The 23,290-nt window shown below is 36.7% G+C and overlaps 1 protein-coding gene across 6 annotated transcripts; it reads left to right on the forward strand.

The window, feature by feature from the left end:
* The first annotated feature begins 1,001 nt into the window (after window positions 1-1,001).
* On the forward strand, window positions 1,002-7,989 carry LOC138942203 (D-aminoacyl-tRNA deacylase 1-like). 6 transcript variants are annotated; one of them, XM_070312247.1, is made up of 11 exons: window positions 1,193-1,284; window positions 2,810-2,924; window positions 3,010-3,125; window positions 3,198-3,362; window positions 3,419-3,564; window positions 3,694-3,928; window positions 4,007-4,319; window positions 4,405-4,715; window positions 5,789-6,252; window positions 6,360-6,513; window positions 7,778-7,989. In XM_070312247.1, exons 2-11 carry the CDS (start codon window positions 2,852-2,854, stop codon window positions 7,889-7,891), a joined length of 2,091 nt encoding a protein of 696 aa, XP_070168348.1. In that variant the 5' UTR covers window positions 1,193-1,284; window positions 2,810-2,851; the 3' UTR covers window positions 7,892-7,989. The 6 variants fall into 6 exon arrangements, with proteins under 6 accessions (XP_070168352.1, XP_070168353.1, XP_070168348.1 ...); XM_070312249.1 differs by lacking the exon at window positions 7,778-7,989 and adding an exon at window positions 7,634-7,764; XM_070312248.1 differs by lacking the exon at window positions 1,193-1,284 and adding an exon at window positions 2,410-2,451.
* Window positions 7,990-23,290: the final 15,301 nt, after the last annotated feature.

Consider the following 23,290-nt stretch of genomic DNA (forward strand, 5'->3'; position numbering starts at 1 on the left):
AAGAGTTTTTGGATGACATACACAGTTTCAACAGTATAACATAGGCCGGTATGCATAGTCAGTTCTTATTTCAAGACCGTCTTAAGTAATGTCTTAAGATACTAATACGGCTCTGTGATTGGTTTAGGATATTTTGTCTCTCTCCATATAAAAAATCACCAATAAGATGCTGGGAAAAGAGACAAACATAGGCCTCTCATTTAGTACCTTTCTTTCTACAGCAGGCGGATGTTTGTCTATCTAGCAATGCTCAATCAAATTTATATATCTATAGTAGAAAACTATTAGATCTTATTATTTATATACAGATTTTTTGTTGCATACCTGTGTTTTTCATGCTGTCCGTAAACAATCAATAATTGTACTGTATTCTTTTGCACTTAAAATTTCACGTATATGTCACGGCATTGTCATACAAAATACTCCAAACGACTCTCCCTCCCCCTCCCTTGTCATTCCATTAGAATACATTAGTTTTTTTCTTTTTTCAAGACAAATATATGAACCAACAAACGTTTTAATTATTTTTTCCGTGACCAACAAACGATTGCGCATCGATTGAACTAAGTTTGAAACAAAAATATTATCTTTCCGGTTAGCTTCACACAAAATTTTGTTTTCGTATTTTCAAAAAAAATATTAACCAACAAACATTGTAATTAGGCCAACAATTACCAAATGACCAACAAACGATTCGTAAAAAAAAAGTTATAAAAGTGAATGTTGACCGGCTAACTTTATGGAGCTGTAGAAACGGTTGAGAGTAGATGGTGCCAACTTTTACTTTTCATTATTTCGTAACCATCAATATATCGATATATAATCTATATATCAATGTTCGTAACAATTACCGTTTTTCGTATTAATTATCAAAATGGAAAATTAACTAAAAAATTGTCAAGGATTATGTTTATTTACATTCACAAGCAAAAGTTAAGTTGGCTCTATTGAAATATCAATCTTTTTCGCTTCTATTCTATTTTCAGTGGAAACAGTACGTTAAATTCGATGCGTACTGAAACAGAAATCGGATTGATGACTTCGGTGGAAACTAGACCAATATAGACATATGGGGTCTGTTCTTTGCAGCTGAACTGGCTGCACTGGTTCAGAGTTTATCTTTTTCTATCCCTATTGGAAGGAGAAGGATGGGCTCTGAACTGGTGCAGCCAGTTCAGCTGTAAAGAACAGAGCTATGGTTACGAATCTTGCAGAAATTGAGATTAAGCAGTTCACACGAAATGAAAGCAATAATACAACGAGTATCGAAAGCTTCAGTTTCAGGTATTTTCTTCCAGGTTGGAAATATTTTCTATCAAAAATATATCAATGGACTCAACAGTTGAGCATCGTCTTCGATTCGTCATTCGATTGCTACCTAGCTGTTGAATCCGCTGAATGCGCCCAATATGTATTCAAATAATTAGACTTATATAAGTTTTTTATGTGTAACAAATAGAAATTTGTGCTGTAAGAAGTCTTTCGAGAAATATTTGCCATTTTTTTGTGATACAAAAGGAGTTTTTCAGCAAGAAACACACATAAACATAAAATCATATGATTAGCTGTCAAATAAAAAAGTCGTAGGATCTTTAAAAATTCTCTATTTAATAACCAATTGTGTGACATTGTGTCTGTGTTTTTTGCTGGAAAGCTTCCAAATTAATACATTCATTTTATAAGTATGTAATAGTATCATTCAATGATAAGATACAAATATAACTTTTCAGTCGATGGAGAAGTTATTAATAGTATTGGAAATGGACTATGTGTATTAATTGGTATGAAGAAAGGTGATGGAGCAGTAGATATGGAATACATGTAATAAAATAATATTATCAATTTATATATACATGAGTGCATATAATTGAACATAAATTTCTATACCATAGAGCGAGAAAAATATTGAATATCAAACTTTTTGATGACGACAAGGGTAAAAAATGGGGTGCTAGTGTAGCATATAAGAAATATGAGATATTGTGCATTAGTCAGTTTACATTGTATCATGTTTTGAAAGGAAATAAGTTAAATTTTCATAAAGCTATGCCTGCACAAGAATCAGAACTCTTTTATATGAACTTTCTTGCCACATTGCGTAGAAAATATATCCCAGAATTAATCAAAGGTAACGCTATGATAATTTAACACAAATATGTAATTTATCTTATATTTTATATACATGTGAATTAAATGTGAAAAAATTTTAAAAAACTTGTGTTTAATGAATTTATATAGATGGTAAATTTGGCGCAATGATGGAAGTTAGTATACAGAACAGTGGGCCAGTAACATTGGAAATAGAATCCCCAGCTAGGTTAATTTGTAATGATGAAAAATTCAACAATACAGAAGACGAAAGTGTCTTTTAACCAAGCATCTATTAATGATTAAGCATTTATTTATATATATATGTTATAAAATGATTCAATAAACTGATATACATCAAGTGTAATACATAAGTGTTTATTTAACCTAATACGTCTGTTCTTTATAGCTGAACTGGCTGCACTAGTTCAGAGCTTATCTTTCTCCTTCCAACGGTGAGAGAAAAAGATAAACTCTGAACTAGTGCAGCCAGTTCAGCTATAAAGAACAGACCCAATATAATTATAAACTAGTTTTTGTTTCAAATCTCAAGAAAAAAAATTAAATTTTAAGTTTTTCTATAATATTAACAGATTAGATACTTATAGCATATTTATTTATAAAGCTTCTTATTTATCATAAAAATCTGGAATGATAAAAATAAATGAAATAATAAACTTTAATATTTTATATAAAAATTTATTTTACTATTTTGTTTCAGATGCTAGTTGGTGAATTATAACTACATTTTTAATAATCAATAATGGCAACTACTGAAAAAAAGAAGAACATTGCACAAAATAATGATAGCAAATCAGAAGGGCAAAATGAAAAAGGTGTGCTGCATATTTAATTCAATATAAATGCATTGATTTAAAAAAATTATTTGACTTGATGTTCCGTAAAAAAAAAACTTTTTAGATGAGAAGATTGTAGAACCTGATGCAAAGAATGCAGAAGACATATTCAAGATAAATAAACCAAATGTAGACAAATCATGTACTTCTAAAAATGATATATTTATTAATCAACGACAGGTATAATAATTTTTTTTATAAGATTAATGAGATGTCGCGTTATTAATATTCCTATAATCTCTATAATTTTAGATATGTGGAAGTCAGACAGATTTTGAAGACGTAGAAACTATGGAGCAGTTAAAAAATCAGTTGGGTATATTAATGAACCAATTGGTTACTTTGTCGGCAGAAAAGTCGAAAATGGAAGCAAATTTTCAAGTCGATAAGAAGCAATTGAGAAGCGATCGTGACGAAGTAAGAAATCTGACATCCATTATCAGGATTGTTCAACTGAACATTAATGTTTACAGTGTGAGAAAGTAATTCAAGATTTAAAGGAGAGGCTGAAGAAAGCTCAAAATGTCAATCATTCCGAAATTGAACACGTGAAGTGCAAATTAATCATGGAGCGGCATGAGAGAGAGAAAGAACATGCCGATTTTGTCAAGAAGATAAAGTATGTTAATGATCTGATTTCTTTTTATTATGTAGAATTATATTATTTGCGTAATACTTGTAAAGAAGGAAAATTATTATCAGATAACATATTATTTTATGATAAAAAGTATAAAGTATATTCTTACAGAGAACTGCAAAAATTATTATATGATGAGCAACGTAACAAAGAACAATTAGAGGGGCAACTGAAGACATATCTCGCGAATAAAACACAATGCAAGATCCTCGAAGCCGAGCTAGAGATCACCAAGACCAAACTTAAACAGGCCGAAGAAGCGGCAAAGGAAACCCCGCCACTTCTTATTTCCCTACAAGCCGAGATGGTGATGATGAAGAAGCAACATTTGAATGCGATTCGTGAAGTTAATCCATCATCATATCTTATTTAGCATGTTATATATTTAATCATTGAATATAACAATCAATATGTTTTGACATAGGAGCAAAAAAGAGTCACCACTGTAGAGCAACAAGCAAGAAGATCGGCAATGATATACGAAGCGAGAGTGACCTGTTTGGAGGCTCGATTAGCTGAACTCTCCGAAATTGTTGGGGGCTACGACAGACTGAGACAACAAGATCAATTAGCCATTCAAAAATTGAAGGACCAGTTAGCTATTTTGCAGAACACTGAGCACAACGAAATTGTAATGTCGAATAATCAGCCAGAAGAAATTATTTCCAAAATAAAGGCTATGTTTATTTATTTGTTGGATCTCGACAATCAGAAGAAAGATTCAACTTATGTAAAATGTAAATACTATTAATATATCGATAATAAGATGTGAAATAAGATTAGAATATAAGTAAATAATTTAATTACGCATTTTATTTTTAGCATTGCTCAATACTTTAGATTTGCGAGATGAACATTATGATTACAAGGAGAAGTACGACACGCTTTTACAAGAATTTGAAGGTTACAAGCATCAAATAATATACAAATATAACATATCGTCTAATATTACTCATAGTAGTCAACAACAAAAACAGAATCTGTCTCTGACACACGATAAGGATCATGATAAAACTCAATTAAATCTCCTCAAAGTGCACAATAGTAATTTAGAGGAAAGAATACGTATGATTAGCAATGAAATGTTAAATAAAGAAAAAAGTTTGCAAGAGCGATTGGATCATCAACAAAAGGTGACTATATTAATAACAGTTAACTCAAAAATTCAACATACGAAGAAAATAAAAGGCAATCAAGATCCAGCACGGTAATTTGTGTGTATATATTTTATTACAATCAAATTACATCAACATTTTGACTACGTGATAGACAAAATCATAAAAAGTATTCCTTTTTGATCCCTTTTTTTGGACCATCCTCAGCGCAATTACAAAGTATATGGAATATATTATATCAAAAATGTGACAATAATAACACGCGAAACAAGAGTGAGTCATCCATGTTGTCAGATGGTAAATGTTATGTAATGTAATTTCGAGACAGAAAGAGACGGTCCGATAAAATATACTATATTAAAAAATAACTAGCAATATAATTATACCGAACTTGAGTGAGTCACCCATGTTATACAGAGGACAAATGTTACACATGGATGTTCGAGACAGAATGTCAAGTCTTTTCATATCGCACGATACATACATACTAAATATGAATACAAAGGAGTGTTTACAAACCTTTCTTGTCTGAAGGCAAATGTTACACAAGGATGTTCTAGATATTCTGTCTCAAACATCCTTGTGTAACATTTGCCTTCTATACAACATATGTAATTCATTCAAGTTTGGTATAATTATATTGCCAGTTATTTTTTAATGTAATATATTTTATTGGACAGTCCCTTTCTATCTCGAAATTATATTACATAACACACATTTACCATCTGACAACATGGATGACTTACTCTTGTCCCGCGTATTATTATTGTCACATTTTTGATATAATATATTCTATATACTTTGTAATTACACTGAGGATGGTCCAAAAGAAAGGTCCGAAACGTACGCTTTTTGTGATTTTGTCTATCATGTAGTCAAAATATCAATGTAATTTGATTGTAATAAAACATGTGTGCACAAATTACCGTGCTGGCTTTTGATTGTCTTTTATTTTCTTCGTATGATATATTCATAAGAGTTCATTAGTTAATTTGATCAAAAATTCAAATTTATTTCTTAGCAAAGCTTTTCATATATTTAATTATTTTTAAAATTAGAGTAATAATAAATCACATTGTATATTTTTGTAGTTGCTTCAAGAAGAACGTTCAAAACTGGAGCATACATTGCATCAAAGAGAGATCGAATTTCGTAATAAAATATCTACCTTGGAACAACAATTATTCCGACAAAGAGAGAGGTCTATGGCGCTTGTGGAGGAAAAAGATAAAGAAATATTAACTCTAAAAACATCATTTCGTGCATTATTACCTAACAAGGAAACAGCTGTTGCAACGGAAACTAAGACACATATAAATAGATACGAGAATACTGTCGAACCGGTTACTGATTTGGTAACAGGATTACTGACGAATGACAGTCCTCCAATACTGCATTACATTCAGGAATTGGCCAGGAAAGAGGTGCAAATATCATTTTCGAGAAAAAAGATTTTGGAATTGGAAGCATCATTGAGAGAACAGCAAAGAGAAATACTTTATATGAAAGAACAACAACAGAATGAAACCAAATCTTTGAAAACACATATCATTAGGTAATCATTACAAACGAATAAAAAACAAAATATGTCAGAAAAATATCAATTTATAAAAATATTTTACTTTATTCGGAAACACAACTTAAAAAAGAATTATACTGCAGGATGGAAGCATGCAAATCGAGAGAAGGTGCCAATCTGGAATACTTGAAGAATGTATTCATAAATTACTTAACGACGAATGATGCGTCCAGTAAACGGCACATGTTAAATGCTATTTCAACAGTATTGCGTTTCACAACCGACGAACTTAGTAAAGTTAAGTATTAATATTAGGGATATTTTTATTATCAATATATATTTCTCTTCATAGAAAAAAATAAACCATAGTATCTACAATTATTAATTATAATTTATTAATTATAATTATAATTATAATTAAGTTCCAAAACAAACTAGAATTAAGCTCCTCCTTGCACCTTCTTCAGTTCTGCTCTTAAATGATCAAAAACAGAGGTTATTCCAACTCTTCCAAATCTATTCTTGCCTGATGCATCTATAATATGAAAATATTACATAAGATTATTCTTATAACAGTATTAAACAGTAAATTTGATTTTGTTAGTGAATTTAAGTAATACGTCAAAATTATATGACATGATTGTTTTATTGTAAAGCATTTTACTTACTAATGCACTGTTATGAAATTCCATTTTACTTTTTTCTACAACTATATACTATTATTACTCTGCTTTTTATCTTAACAGCTGCTTATTTCTCTTCCTCTAGTTATTTTTCACCTTCTTTTTAAAGTTTTTGTAATTCCATCTATAAATATATAATTATCCAGTAAGCAATTCGATAACAAATTGTTGCCAAATTGAGCGGAAATAAGTTGGCGCTGGAAGTTCATATTTTTTAATAAATAATAGCTCAAACGATTGCTCTTTAATTGCTCCGTCAGAATCAACAATTGCTCCCCTTTTAAAGTTAATAATTTTTGAAATATTTATAAAAACCGTAAAATTTATCATTTTCACTTAAAAACATATATTTTCAATAGTTTTTTGCAACTATATCCAGCATAAAACGATTGCTCCTTAATTGCTCCATATTGCTCCATCATTATTTTCATGATTTATTGCATTTTTTATCGAAAATTAACAAATTAATTATTTTCCAAGCGACGCCGTCGCCACTCATCGGCCGCTTATCGGAACTATATGGCTTAGCAGCCAACGGCGAGAATATTCAAACATATTATAACAGCTCTATTGTTTATCAAAGAGTTTAATCAACGTTTCTTATTGATTTTTTGGTAGAACAATTGCACCTCGCTTGCTCTTATGATATTCGCGATCGCTTCATTTGTATAATTAATCCTTTTATGATATATTAGCAAAAAAGACATTTTCTTGTAAAAACATATTTTCCGTAGTCTACTGCAAGTATATCCAACATAAAACGATTGCTCCTTAATTGCGGAAATAAACCACGAAATAATCGTAGTTAATAGAGAAGGATTAACGTATATCATAATAACAGAGGACGACTTAAAAAAATGTATCCAAATAAATTCCAGATACATGTCCGAGAAAACAACCAATACACCGTATTAATCCAAACGCGCCATGCGAAATACAAATGTACTTGCAACCACAAAACCAGAACGAGGCTTGCAAAAGTAAACATGTAATTGCGACAGAAACGATATGGATACCGTTGCAACAGCCACTTACTTGGCTATATTCAACTGTACGCGAACAATCAATAATAATTCAATGCGAAAATTATAACGAGATTAGAAAAGTAATTAAAGGAATAGGGCAAATTACCCTTCAAAATAAATGTAAATTAATAACAACAGAAATGACGATCCAACCAAAAGAAGTCATACAAGGTAGCAAAATAGAAACGTATTTACCGGAAATTAATATTATATTTATACGACACAATACAAACATACTAGACATGGAACAACAGAATATCGTACAGCATTCAGAATTAACAGAATTAAAAAATAAATTAAAAGAGATGAACAAGGATTTGCAAGACAATAACGACAAATTCTTCACACAAAAACAATTCGTATATGGCGACAAGCGGAATAACCACAGTAATTATAATAATATTAATAATTTATACAATTATAAAAAATAAAAAGAAATATATGAAACGACCGTCAGTCAGGATATACGAAGAAAACGAACCACGTATATCATACGGATTCCCAAGACCCATACTAAAACGTAGTTTAAACACACGATTTTAGAATAAGAAACGATTATATTCATATTATATACGGGGAAAATATTGTATTGTATATATATATATATATATATATATATATATATATATATATATTGTTGCGTCCCTGCGGGTCTGTGACCGTTATTCCTGAATCTGCTGTACCCGTCTCCGGGAGAACGTTGCTAAGGGTTGTTGTTAAACAACGGCGTTCATCTGAAGAGAGATCGGCCATCTGAGAGTCTCGCGACGGATGCCATTCCGGGCGGACGTATTCGAGATTACGATAACCGTTATTGTTCTGTGTTCCTTGTATAATAGTGTTCTGTGTTATTATATTAAAGTTCCTTTCGTTCTTTCAAAGGAGTGTTAATTATTTACTTGCGGTACGCGAGTGTCGGTTGTGTCACGCGGATTCGAGTTATATCGATTTCGATCCGCGGACGCAACATTTTGGGGGCTCGTCCGGGATACAACGGAGTGGACGATTTTCTGGAGAATTGTGTGTTTTTTTTCGTCTATAAAAATGGAGATGGAACAGGAAAATTCGCCGACGGCAGGAGTTACGACGAGAAAGAGGAGTCGTCTGACTTCAACGGCGGCTACAACATCGGGACCATCATTGGAAACGGTTACGCTTCAGTCAGCGATGCGTGAGATCCGTGAGCTACGCGACGAGCGATTGCAGCAGCGAACCGATTTTGAGACGCAATTGCGCCAACACGATGAGCAGCGAGCTATATTTGAGGCACAACTGCGCCAACGCGACGAAGCGTTACGTGGAATGGAGCAGAGGATTCGTCTGCTGGATGATAACAACCAGCTAAGTCGCTCTATGAACAGAAATTTTATGCCTAATGTTACGCCTAATTTTGAGAGAGACGCGCGTAATTCAATTAATATTAATACGGAATTAGGTTTTAAATTAAAGCCGGATATTTTTGACGGGACTGTTCCGCTAAGGGAGTTCTTCTCACAGTTCGAGTTAATCGCGCGAGCAAATAGGTGGAGTGACGCTGCGAAAAGCGTCGCTCTCGTATCATGTCTTAGAGGAAAGGCGCGTGCGGTATTAGACTGTGTCATTATTAATATTGAGAATCTCGATTACGCGGAATTGAAATCCAAATTAGAATTGCGGTTTGGGGAAGGATTTTTGTCACAGTCATATTATTCCCAATTTACAAACAGAAAGCAAAAGTTGGGGGAAGATGAGGCTACCTTGGGCTCTGAAATTGAACGGCTTTCACAGTTAGCATATCCCGAATGTACGCACGAAGTTCGAGATAAAATTGCTTGCGCGCAGTTTGTTACCGCGTTGTCTAATAGATTTGTGAGAAGGACTCTGCAGTTGGAGGGAATCACCTCCTTGAAAATGGCCATACAAAGGGCTATGGCGGTGAAAGTTATACAGGAAAGTGATTTTGAAAGACGGAATAATAATTTCAATTTTGGCAATAATAATAATAATAATAAAAATAATTTCGCTAGAAGAAGGAATTTTGATTTCGGGAATAGAAATAATTTTAACAAATTTGACAATAAAAGAAGTTCTGAAAATTTTGGCGATAAAGCTAAAGAAAAAAAACAGGAACAATATAAAAATTTTTACAAAAGTTCTGGCACAAATGATAATAAAACATTTGTAAAAGAATGTTGGCAATGTGGAGGCTCAGGCCATTTTCGAGCGGAGTGTCCATTCTTAAAGAAAGGGGGAAACTGAATTTTGTCGAGCTGTTCGGAGCAGGTTCGACGCGAGAACAAGGAGCCCCAATAGAATTACAGAGTTATTTATGTAATTGTAAAAATGTTAGCAATAATATTGGCACTAATAATAAGAAATTGTTTAATTTTAAAGGGTTTATTGATGAACAATTGTGTAATTTTAAAATTGATACAGGTTCGGATGTGTCTCTTATCAGGAGTAATTTTGTTAGAATGCCTAAGCGGCGAATCCCACTTAATAATTCTTTTCATTTGAAATATCCCACGGGGGAAGAAGTCCCCGTAAAATTCAAGGTAATCGTGATGATTAGCTTGGGAAAATGTTCTGTAGAACTTCCGGTTTTTGTCGCTAATATAGTTGAAGATTGTTTATTGGGAAATGATTTTCTGTCCATGGTTAATTTGGAAAACATTTTTGAGCCAATCTTTGGCAATCCTAGTGTGGAGAAAAAAGAAAAGTTTTTATGTTCACGCATTGAAGATTGTACAAATGAAGTTCCTCCATTTTTGAAAGAACTCTTTCAAAAGGAATCTCAAGATTTTTCAAGTAAACAGAAGGATATTTTTGCTCGATTTTTGGAAGATTTTCAGGATATATTTTCAGAGGAAATAGTGGCTGGAAATTGTAATGGGGAGGCACATGAAATTAATGTGAACAATTCTAATCCAATTAAGCAGGCTCCCCGACGAATTCCGTTACAAATGCGGGAAAAGGTAGATACAATTATTGAGGATATGAGACGTCAAGGAGTAATTGAGGAATCACAAAGTCCATGGGCGTCTCCTGCGGTTTTGATGAAAAAGAAAGATGGGACGATTAGATTCTGTGTCGACTACAGGAAATTAAACGCCGTGACTAAAAAAGATTCCTATCCAATGCCTCGGATTGATGATATACTTGACCAGTTATCCGGAAACTCTTGGTTTTCTTCGTTAGATTTGAAGAGCGGATATTGGCAAGTGAAAATTCGTTCAGAAGATAAAGAGAAGACAGCATTTTCAATTGGAAATGGCTTGTGGCAGTTTACATGTATGCCATTTGGACTCTGCAATGCCCCTGCTACTTTTGAGCGATTGATGGAAAAGGTTTTACGAAAATTATCCAAGATTTGTCTGGTGTATTTAGATGATGTAATTATCTTCGGTAAAAATTTCGAGATGTTGGACCATTTGAGGCAAGTCTTCTTGCGTTTGCGCTCTGCCAATTTAAAATTGAATCCGAAGAAGTGTTCTTTCTTCAAAAGGGAAATTAAATATCTCGGTCATGTTGTCTCTGAAAGAGGAGTGACAACGGATCCTGAGAAAATTTCTGCTGTTAGGGATTGGCCAGTTCCTCGCACCAAGAAGCAGGTACGTAGTTTCTTGGGTTTTTGTTCTTATTATAGAAAATTTGTGAAGGGATTTTCTTTAATAGCTAAGCCATTATTTTCTTTGACCGAGAATTTGACAAAGTTTGTGTGGACGAAACAGTGCGAATCAGCTTTTCAGGAATTAAAGAAACATTTAATGTCCTCTCCTATTTTATCTTTTCCCAGGAATAAAGGTCAATTTTTTCTTGATACTGACGCCTCAAACCATGGTATTGGCGCAGTGTTATCTCAAATTCAGGACGGCTCAGAAAAAGTTATTGCTTATTATAGTCGTGTGTTGGGGAAATCAGAAAGGAATTATTGTGTAACTCGACGAGAGTTACTTGCTATTATAGATTCATTGAAGTCATTTCATCACTATTTATACGGACGTAAATTTGTGATTAGAACTGATCACATTTCTTTACGGTGGTTGATGTCATTCAAAAATCTAGAAGGACAAATGGCGCGATGGTTAGAGCGAATCCAGCAATATGATTTTGAAATTTTTCACCGAAAAGGGAAACTTCATGGGAACGCTGATGGATTATCGAGACGCCCTTGTGCAGAAATCAATTGCAACTATTGCAACAAAATTGATTTGAAAAAGGAGGAATTCGTTGGAAGAATTGTCTTTGGGTTGGAAAATTTAGGAAATTGGAGGAAGGATCAATTAGAAGATCCGGCGATAGCGAAGATCTTACTTGGAAAAGAAAAGGATCAGCGTCCTTCTTGGCAGGAAATTGTTTCAGAAAATTTGTTTTCCAAAATTTATTGGTCGTAGTGGGATTCTCTCGTTTTAAAAAATGGTGTTTTATTTAGGAAGTGGGAATCTCCTAATTTATAGACTTCTGTTTTTCAAATTGTAGTTCCACAAAGGAGAATTCGGCAGATCTTGGAAGAAGTTCATGATTCTTCTTCTGGTGGACATTTCGGAGTGAACAAGACCTTGGGAAAGATCCGAAAACGATTTTATTGGGGCACCTGTAAGCAGGACGTTGAAAATTGGTGCAGGTCTTGTCACGTTTGTATTGCTAAAAAAGGACCTTTTGATAAAGGGAAATCTGAATTACGAATTTATAACGCTGGAGTTCCATTTGAGAGAATGCAAATGGATATTTTGGGTCCATTTCCGACATCTTCTACAGGGAATAAATACTTATTAGTTGTTTCTGATTGTTTCACCAAATGGGTCGAAGCTTTTCCATTGAAGAATTTCAGGGCGAATACTGTTGCGGAAATCTTCGTAAATCAAGTAATTTCAAGATACGGTGTACCTTCAGAATTACACACCGATCAAGGGAGGAATTTTGATTCTCGTGTTTTCCACGAATTGCCAAGTTTATTGGGAATTAAAAAGACCAGAACTACCCCATTTCATCCTCAGTCCAATGGTTTGGTCGAACGACAGCATCAAACAATTATAAATTATTTGGCTAAGCTTGTTGCGGAAAATCAACGAGATTGGGATCGTTGGATAGGAATGTGTTTATTAGCTTATAGGTCAGCTAAACACGAGACTACAGGAATTTCTCCAGCCGAATCATGTTTTGGTCGAGATTTGAAACTACCTTTAGATCTTCTTCGTGGTAGTCCTCCAGAAGTTGGAGTGGATGTTTCGGAAGAAAGTTATGTGACGGAACTAAAAGAAAAATTGAATAGAATTCATAATAGGGTTAGGCAACGCTTAAATATGAAGTCTTCAAGAGCAAAAGCTTACTATGATCGAAAGGCTCGTCAAATTCATTTTGAGTGTGGACAGAAAGTCTGATTGTTTAATCCTCGTAGGATTGTTGGTAGGTCTCCCAAGTTACAAAGCAATTGGGAAGGTCCTTATGAAATAATTAAGAAGCTTAATGATGTTGTTTATTGTATCCGGAAGTCTAGAAGGCATAGAAATAAAATAGTTCATTTAGATCGATTAGCTTCGTATCATGAAAGACAGATTTAAATCACATCCGAAACCCGATTTATGGTTTATGTTACTTGATATTTGTTAATTTTCTTTCTGTTTCTTTTTCTTAAGGAATTGAAGAAGATGTTTTATAGAATCTTCATTCGAAATTTGTTCTTCAAATACCATCATTGAAGACTCTGTCTCTCCCCGGTTTTTGACCGTGGTTTTCCCGTGGGACGAAGGGCGAATGCCGAGACAGGGACTTGAGGTGTCCTCTTAGAAGGATGGTGGGTCCACGGGTGTTACCCCCCTCTTGTCCGAAGATTCGCTCTCTTATGTTGAGATGCGGAGATACAGCAGCATTGGATATTTCCGGAAATCAGGCGAAGAACGGGGGACAGCTACTGCAATTTCAAGATTTATCGAAGTCGATTGGGTTCTGGATTTTGACGGTGCTCGGTAACCTGCAGCAGCAGCTCAGGGTAGGGCAGGAAACCGTTTTTGTACCCTGGAATCGACATTGGATATTCTTGTCAAGCGGGTTCGATGGCAGTATCCTGTATATTCCTGGAGGGTGTGTGATTGGGGCCGATAAATAATGGCGCTCGGTAACCTGTAGCAGCAGCTCAGGGTAGAGCAGAAAGTCATTAAGGCACCCTGGAGTCAACGCCTTGGAAGAGGAGGACAACGATCAACCCATTTAATTTAGAAGAGCCCTTCTACCATTGATTGTCGGGACGACAATCTTGAAGAGGGGGAGTAGTGTTGCGTCCCTGGTCTGTGACCGTTATTCCTGAATCTGCTGTACCCGTCTCCGGGAGAACGTTGCTAAGGGTTGTTGTTAAACAACGGCGTTCATCTGAAGAGAGATCGGCCATCTGAGAGTCTCGCGACGGATGCCATTCCGGGCGGACATATTCGAGATTACGATAACCGTTATTGTTCTGTGTTCCTTGTATAATAGTGTTCTGTGTTATTATATTAAAGTTCCTTTCGTTCTTTCAAAGGAGTGTTAATTATTTACTTGCGGTACGCGAGTGTCGGTTGTGTCACGCGGATTCGAGTTATATCGATTTCGATCCGCGGACGCAACAATATATATATATATATATGTACCTTGGCGACGGCACCCAAGGTCAAACTTATAATATCTAATAAATAGATCTTTTGAAACCCTACAACTTTTATTTGAAACATTTTTTTCGAAAATGCTGTTTTTCAGATATTTCACCGTCCCGGTACTTTTTATACACCCTAGATATATATGCACATCATGACAAAATCAAAAGAGCCAATATGAGCAATATTATATTATTGTGTTCAAAATATGTATGCGACACAGACATCTGTGCTCTAAAATTGCTTGTACAAGATAGAGCAGTAGAAATACAACATTTTTTCTGTCTCCATATATTTAACACAACGCGAAAAGTTGGGTTTTATTGCTCTGTCTAAAATATGCATATGTCCCTGACTCTAATTATTCTACGTAATACTGTCGATAACGTAACTATAAAGCGTTGGTAATATACCGACACTATTACACAGTTACGTTTAGATGAGGGCGCTAACCCGTCGGAGTTCGCCCGTCGCTCCGGCATCCTCTTAACTCAAAATTTGCTTCAATGTATATTCATGTGTATCTATAAAATGTGCAATGTTATATAATTACCGTATTTATATAAAATATGAATAAAATATACGCTTACATAGAAAATTATTAGAATTATATATAGAATTATTAGAAATATATTGTTGCGTCCGCGGATCGAAATCGATATAACTCGAATCCGCGTGACACAACCGACACTCGCGTACCGCAAGTAAATAATTAACACTCCTTTGAAAGAACGAAAGGAACTTTAATATAATAACACAGAACACTATTATACAAGGAACACAGAACAATAACGGTTATCGTAATCTCGAATACGTCCGCCCGGAATGGCATCCGTCGCGAGACTCTAAGATGGCCGATCTCTCTCCAGATGAACGCCGTTATTTAACAACAACCCTTAGCAACGTTCTCCCGGAGACGGGTACAGCAGATTCAGGAATAACGGTCACAGACGACCCGCAGGGACGCAACAATATATTTATACTCATAGTCAATCGATATTTGAGAAATATTTTCTCAATGTATGAAACTTGCCTTTTATGCTACACAATTAACAGAACAATTTTCAGCAGAAGTTATAAGCATTTGCACATTTTTAAAACATGTTAATGCATATAACGCATTATATATAATAAAATAACAGATGATACATTATAACGATGATAAATCTCACAGACAAAATTGACTGTCATTATGATTAACATGTTTTGTGCCCGATTGATTTTTGGTGACTTTTCGTTCATATCGCGTTGGTCACCTCATGTTGTTAAGGCTAATAATTTTGCTTATGATATATATAATATTTATAAGATTGAAAAAATTATTATTATCAAGAAAATGTGTAATTTTCAAAATGTTTTACAGAACAAAACAAATAAGAAGAATATGTAACATTATTGTTATAAAATAAAAAAAAAGAATTATGTATAATAATTATAGTCTCATTGTTCTAGAGATATACAAGTGCATATTTGTTTTATATATTTGTACATATCATATATGGTATGTACATATCCGTTTTTTTTCTTCTTTATATATTATATATTTTTATACTTTATGAAAATAAATATATATGTAATTCTCTGATTATATGCATATTACCGTAATAACTGTAATCAAGTGCTTGTTAGCCTGATGGGACAATGAATAAAACAACAAATCTTGACATATGAAGCTTGAGAATATCTAAATAGTGGGATGTGAATTCTATTCCGAGACTAGATGGTATGACAACTTGCACTATGCGTATTTAGGCATCATCACATGATTTTACAAAATATTTTATAATAATGTTAATAGTAAAAATATTAATAGCATTTAATAGCAAAAATATTAAATGATCTGAATTGAAAGTCCAGTGGGAACGACCCACGTGGCATGGAATGTGTTAAACATTCAATTAAATTTTTCAGTTTTTCATGTACAAAATATTTACACAAATATATAGAAAATAGTAAACATGCACAGACATATACACATATATATGAATTAGACAAATTGCAAGTTTTCTAAATAAAGTAAATTAACTCACCTTTAATCCATCTGCCGTATGAGGATTTCTGCAATCTCTACATCTACATTCTATGCAAGATTTACTTTCCACGTAATGAAGACACCTTTGATCGCAATAGGTAAGTTTCCCGGGTATTGCAGTATCACCGTTGCCGCATCTGCATCTTTTCCTTTTATTTCTAGCAAAACTTGATCTTGGCTTCTTAAAACTGCTCGTAGACTGCTTATAAAAAAGCAAGTTATATTTGTAAAGAAACATCGGTATAAAACTAGATATTAAGATCAATTCGACGCATATACGTGCGTTATTATCTTAAAAATGCTGCTAAATGCAAAGCTTCACGTATAAATATTCATTCACGTATAAAATATGCGCACTTTATACGGGAACCCAAAGCTTGAGATCCCCATAACGCGTACTTTTCGTCACTTTTCGAGATGCGTTGTAGGTTACAACAACCAATCGCAAATCTATTTAACATTTCCGTTAAAATGTACAATGGAAACTCTGATCTACAATTGGTTGTATTAATTACGCATTGTGCGCTATACGCCCCATGTGATTGACATCCTTCAGAATAGCGTAACTGTGGCTGATTGTGACGTAAATTTTATTAAATTTACTAGAACACTATATAAAATTACTTGTAACAGATCCGCTTTCGCGAGGTCGGATAATTCGATCGTAATGAGGGCTCGTGAAAGGGGAGAGACACACAGTAGACGTTGGGTGTAATTAAGTCTATTTATTTTGTCTCTTCCGGCTGTGGTCAAAGTATAATCGTGTCATATCCCGCGAAGCGGGTTCGCGACTGATGACAGAGCGCGAGTAATAATGTGAGCGCGACAGGTATTCGGTGCGCTATAATAATTGCGTGATAAATCGGCTCTGTATATCAGAAGCGCGTGACAATGGATTTGTGTTAGTTATTCCGGCGTTACTTTTGATTTATTGAAATTGGGCGTCATCTGCGCACGGCAAGGCTGTGTTTATTTTGATGGCGCGCGAGATGCGCGAGAAACCGGGCACGGTTGGTCGGACGCGGGTACGGCAAGGCCGTGTTTATTTTGACAGTGCGCGGAATACAATGTAGTGATACGCGACAGTATTTCGGCGTGGTTATGATTTTTGCGAGTACGGTAAAACCGTGACTATCGTAACCGCGTGTGTTATCCGCGTATTCCCAGATGTACGGGGGGAGGCGATCGGAGATCGAGTACCTTCGATTGGGCAAAGAATTCTCCGTACGCGAAGTCGAGGATAGCTCGTCGGAGTCGAGAAGTCTCGACGGGACAGCGAACTCGCAAACCCACGGTCCGTCTAGCTGGAGCGGTCGGATCGTAATCTAGGAGAGCGGCGAACACTCCGCTCTCGTCGAGTTGGTCGGAATTGCGTGAGGATTTCGGAGACGGCGCGGAAACCAAGAATGCTCGGTTGAAGCTGCGAACACGTCAACCTTACGTTCCGTCGTTGCTATGAATTTCGGATCGGATCTAGTATAGTATCTCGGAGCGTACTGTTCGAGCGGATTCAAGTACCGGTCTGGTGCTGAGATGTAATCCAGCGGCCTTTTTATATTGTAAGATTTAAAAGATTCACTTTATTTATTGTAGGGAGAATACAGTCTGAACCGCTAAGAGCTTGCTATTCACGTTTTAGTAACTCGACAGCTACTTTCGGGTTCCTCTCAGATCTCGTGCCTGTTCACTTAGCTACGCAGTTTTATACTCTCCTTCTCGTCTCCCTCATAGTTCGATATCTATCGATATGCCTCGTGGCGTGTCCCTATTCGCTTTCGTCGGCCCGACATATCTCGAACTCGAACGGATCTTAGACTTAACGGGTGTTCTAACCGCATGTTTGGTAACGGGTGCTCTTGATGTAACTTCCATCTTACATATACCGAGCGCTTAACGGTAACCGCGTCGCTTGTTCAGGTGAGGGTAACGACGCGTTGTTTTCGGAATCGGTATGCGCCGCTATCCCGTGGCAGGAAAACGACGCGGCGTTTCGGTATCAAAGCGCTCGGTACTTTTCGGAGGCGTTTGGCGGTACACGGAATTCGGACCGTAATGGCAGCCGTATAACGACTGTACGGTATCTCCGTTATCGTGTTCGTTTATGCAACGTTAAAGCGGGGAGCACACATTTTTGCATAAGCGCATAATCATAAGCATAAGAAAATTTATTGGTCCATTTCCTTATGCATAAGGAAATTGACCAATCAAATTTCTTGAAATGCGCATACAACACTTGTATGCGCATTTCCTCTAATACGGTTGTTCTCTGTTCTCTATTCCCTGTTCCTTATTCCTTTCATTGTACCGAGGCCCTAAGGGTTCGTTCCCACTGAGCGCGTCACGCGTCGCGTCACGACGCGACGCGACGGCAGTTCAGGAGATGGATTTTTTGTTATTCACATTAAACGCGTCGCGGCAAATCAACGCATGCGCAAAATGTACTAATTCGCCAGGTTATTGGTTGCAATATAAACGTTAACAGAAATATAACCTTTAAATTAAAATATAGTACAAATAAAATCTATTTCTCATAACACCTGTTTTTTGTAAAACAGTATATGACACCTGTAAACATTAAAACAGTGTATTAAATATCGGAGATTGAAACAGAGTGAGTGTAGTACGTATGTATGTATAAAATTATGTTATTTTCAGTTTTTAAAGTTACTTTTTTCTACATTGCTAATTATATCACTGGCGAGACATGGTGGTCGTAATCAGTAATGGCGAACGCGGGAATGGAGAATGTCGAGCAACCATACGAACCAATCCGACGCGTCGCACAAGAAGGTCGCGTCGGAGATGATGCAATAAAGCAGACGTTCTGATTGGCTACCTCATAACGCGACGCATAACACGACGCATGACGCGCGCGTGACGCGCTCAGTGGGAACTTTCCCTTAGGCTAATATTACATGCGTCGTACGACGGACTTGTCGGACGTTCCGATTGACTGATGACAAAACATAAGTGGAGTGCTTCCGTCGGAGAGTTACTACATTTCTTGTTGGAAAAAAGTTGGGCAAGAACGAACATTTTACGACAGTCATAACAATTCTATTCTAACTTCGAGATTCCAGAAGAAATAAAAGCTTTAATTTCAGCTCTCTGTCCTCTCTCCGCCCTTTGCAAACAATACTTTTCCCCTGAAGATTTTCCTAACTCTGTATCCTGCAGCATCTTCAAAAAACCGTTCACTATCTCCGAACTTATCAGTTATATCAAAAACCTCAAAACAAAATTCTCACCAGGATTGGATCGAATCGATTACAGAATGATCTCCCTTTTGCCGGACCATTACCTTCCAATTCTGTTAGACATTCTAAATAATGTATTGGAAGAATGTGGGGTAGCGTATGGGATAGGAGATCTATCGCTTCAGGATTCGCTGTAGGATACTATCCAACTTATCCTACTTGTAGGTAGAGAAATGAAGGTTTTTGTTTAGAATATAATTTGTTTCTTTCTTCATTTTACAATGGCAATTCTCCTTATCGTAATTCAAATTGCATTTCTTGTAGTTGTTATTCCCTCCTCGTCTCTTCGTCTGCGTCGGCACGTCGATGCCGTTTTTATAGGAGTTCGTCTATGTGGTGGTGCTCGATTTTTCGGGTGTCCTTCGCAGAGGTGATATCAGTGGTGGAGGGAACCACGGGATCGGAGGAAACTCCTTGTTCGTTCAATGTCTGGAGTGATCGGTCGGTCCCTCTTGATTGTTTTTGGCGGCCGAGCGCCGGAGGTGACTGAGTTCTGGAGGTCTGAGTTGGCTGCGCGCCTGTGGCTGGAGGCGGCCGAGCGCCTGTGGCTGGAGGCGACTGAGCGCCTGATCTTCTTCGTTTGACCGAGGTTAGACTCAACAGTGTTGGGCGAGTCTTGCGTCGTCGGGTTATCTCGGCCAAAGTTGGCAGCGTGCTAGCGCTCTGGTGTTGTGACGTCTTGACTGGTGGTGCGGCGACTGGCGCCGTTCTTTACTCCAACGTTTAATAGTGACTTGCGCTTAGAAGATTGGCGACTGGCGCCAAGAACTTTCTTCGTGACTTGTGGTCCTTTCTCCGCAGGGGGTCTGACCTATATTTCGGCCGGACGGTTTTTCTCTTGCGAGTTGGCCCGGGCGCCTTGCGTCGCCTAGCGGTGCCGCCCGCAACTACGCGCGGATGGGCGAGCGCTTTGGAGAAACGCTGATATCCGAGCGCTTTCGAGAAACGCTGATATTCGAGCACTTTCGAGAAACGCTTATATTTCGCAGATATCGCGCTGCCGTAATTTTGTGGTTGCCGTAGGCCACCACAAAGAGGAAATTTTTCCTGACTCTTGGCAACAATCCATTGTATTTTTAATTCCAAAAAATTCTCCGGGTAAATTTCGACCAATTTCCCTCACTTCCTGCCTTCTTAAATTAACGGAGAAACTTATTCATTCTCGCCTCGAATGGTGGGCAGAAAAAAATAAGATTCTACCATCAAGACAATTCGGCTTCAGAAAAAAAAATCCTGCCACGACAATCTCGGTGCTCTGCTCACTGACATTTATACAGGATTTGCCCTCAATCAACCTATAGCTTGCTTGTTTCTCGATATTGTCGGAGCCTTTGACAATGTTGTTTCTAACATCCTTATATGGTAGAAGACTTAATCGAACTCGGTCTTCCTCGTAAACTGTGCCAATTTATATACAACCTCATTCACATGAGGAAATTACAATTTGTGATCAATGAAGAAATTTCCAACACCTTATTTTCCTATAGAGGAGTCCCCCAAGGCTCAATTTTAAGCCCTCTTCTCTTTAACATCTACATCTCAAAATGCCAATCAATTCTCAATAATAAATGCGAAATTCTGCAATTCGCCGATGACATAGCCATATTTTCCAGGTCCTCAAATATCGACCGATCTCTACAAACCCTAGAACAAACAGCAAACAAGCTTGCTGCTCACCTGGTCTCTAAAGGACTCGCGATTTCGCCCACCAAGTCAGCTCTAATTGTTTTTTCCAGACGAAGAAAAAGTCCTCTCTCCTATTCAATCAACCTTCAGGACTCGGTAATCACATCATCCATGTCTCACAGATTTCTGGGTGTCATTCTAGACTCTAAACTTCATGGCAACTTACACATGGAATTTCTCTCTAAAAAATGCAGCAAGCTTTTAAACATTCTTAAATCATTGCGAGGCGTCGGGTGGGGAGCCAACCCCGGGTTACTTCTCAACATTTATAAAGCTTTGATCAGAGGCTCAATTGAATACAGCTTTCCATACATTCGTTCCAATAATTTCTCTCACTTGGAAAATTTAGAAAAAATTCAAAGGCAGGCTATCCGTTTGTATCTCGGATTAAGGCAAACAACCCCTTCGAACGTGCTACTTGCAGAATCCGATATTGGCCCTCTTAGATTCAGACTTATCTACCTAGCTTCTAAATTTTTACTAAAAAGCTTTGCCTCTAATGACAATTTGGTTATCAACAAGCTCTTTGACCTCCAAATTAGCCTCATTAACAATAATAAGTTTGATATTTCGACCAACTTCATCCTGTACAGAACATTCCTCAAACTTAAACCCTACAAATTCAAAATCGCTTCTTTCGACCAACTACCCGTGTACAATCACGATCTTGAAACCACTCTCTTCACAGCAGACATTCATATCACTCCTCCGGCAATCGTTGAAGAAATCAAGCAAGCTCTCTTCCCGCAATTAATATTCATGGCCACCTACAATCATCTCATTCACGGAAAGAAGTGCTTTTTCACAGACGCCTCCAAAACTACTCCCACTCTCCACACACCAGTCGTCAATATAGAATCGACGGATACGCCTCAATTTTCACAGGGGAGACCCTTGCTCTACTCAAATGTCTCGACTTCATTCTAGAAAACAAAATAACGAACTCTTCTATTTTTACCGACTTCCGAAGCCTTGTGGAAATCTTACTTTCGGCGAAATCCCTGAGAGACTTTACTATCTAATTTTCGAAATCAAAGAGAGACTTAGATCAGCCAATCTCTCAAACTACAATATCTCTATAATCTGGATCCCCAGCCACTCAGGAATACTAGGGAATGAAATAGCTGACCTTCTTGTCAAAAGAGCCATCCGCACGGGGGAACTAGTCTCGGAACTCATACCACATAGTGATTTTTACTCCTTGGCTTCACTCACTACATCTCTTTTTCTACTCTAATTGCGCAAGCTAATCTAAAAGGCAAGCATTATTTTAATCTAAATTCTTCCTTCTTTTCCCGCCCTTGGTTCATAAAGCTCGGCCTCGATCGGGAAGAAATTGTCACGGCTTGTCGCATTAGAAGCAATCACTACAATCTCCAGGCCACTCTATTTCGCTGTCACATTACATCTTCGCCTGCATGCTACTGTGGACACCCATCACAGGACATAGACCATACTCTATAGTTTTGTCCTCTTTACCAAGATCACAGGCCTCACCTGCTTAAAAAACTAGAGGAAAAAACAAAGAAGCCTCTTTCTCCTGATATCTTCAAGCTTCTTTCAACACCTTCTGCTGGAATCATCTCATGCCTTGCATCCTTCTTCAAGAAATGTAACCTGAACATCTGAAATTATAATTTGATCTAATCTCTACAGCATTACTGTCTCCAACATTTATCGACTTGGCCGTGTGGGCCAGTGTGGTCAGGCTCGGAGCCATTCAACCAAAGAAGAAGAAGAAGTAACAATTCTAACCTATGGTTGGCGTGTGGAACGTGACTTCGGA

The sequence above is a fragment of the Polyergus mexicanus genome, unplaced genomic scaffold, assembly GCF_030449975.1.
Source record: "Polyergus mexicanus isolate NDT 795.1 unplaced genomic scaffold, iyPolMexi1.0 SCAF_21, whole genome shotgun sequence".
NCBI lineage: Eukaryota > Metazoa > Arthropoda > Insecta > Hymenoptera > Formicidae > Polyergus > Polyergus mexicanus.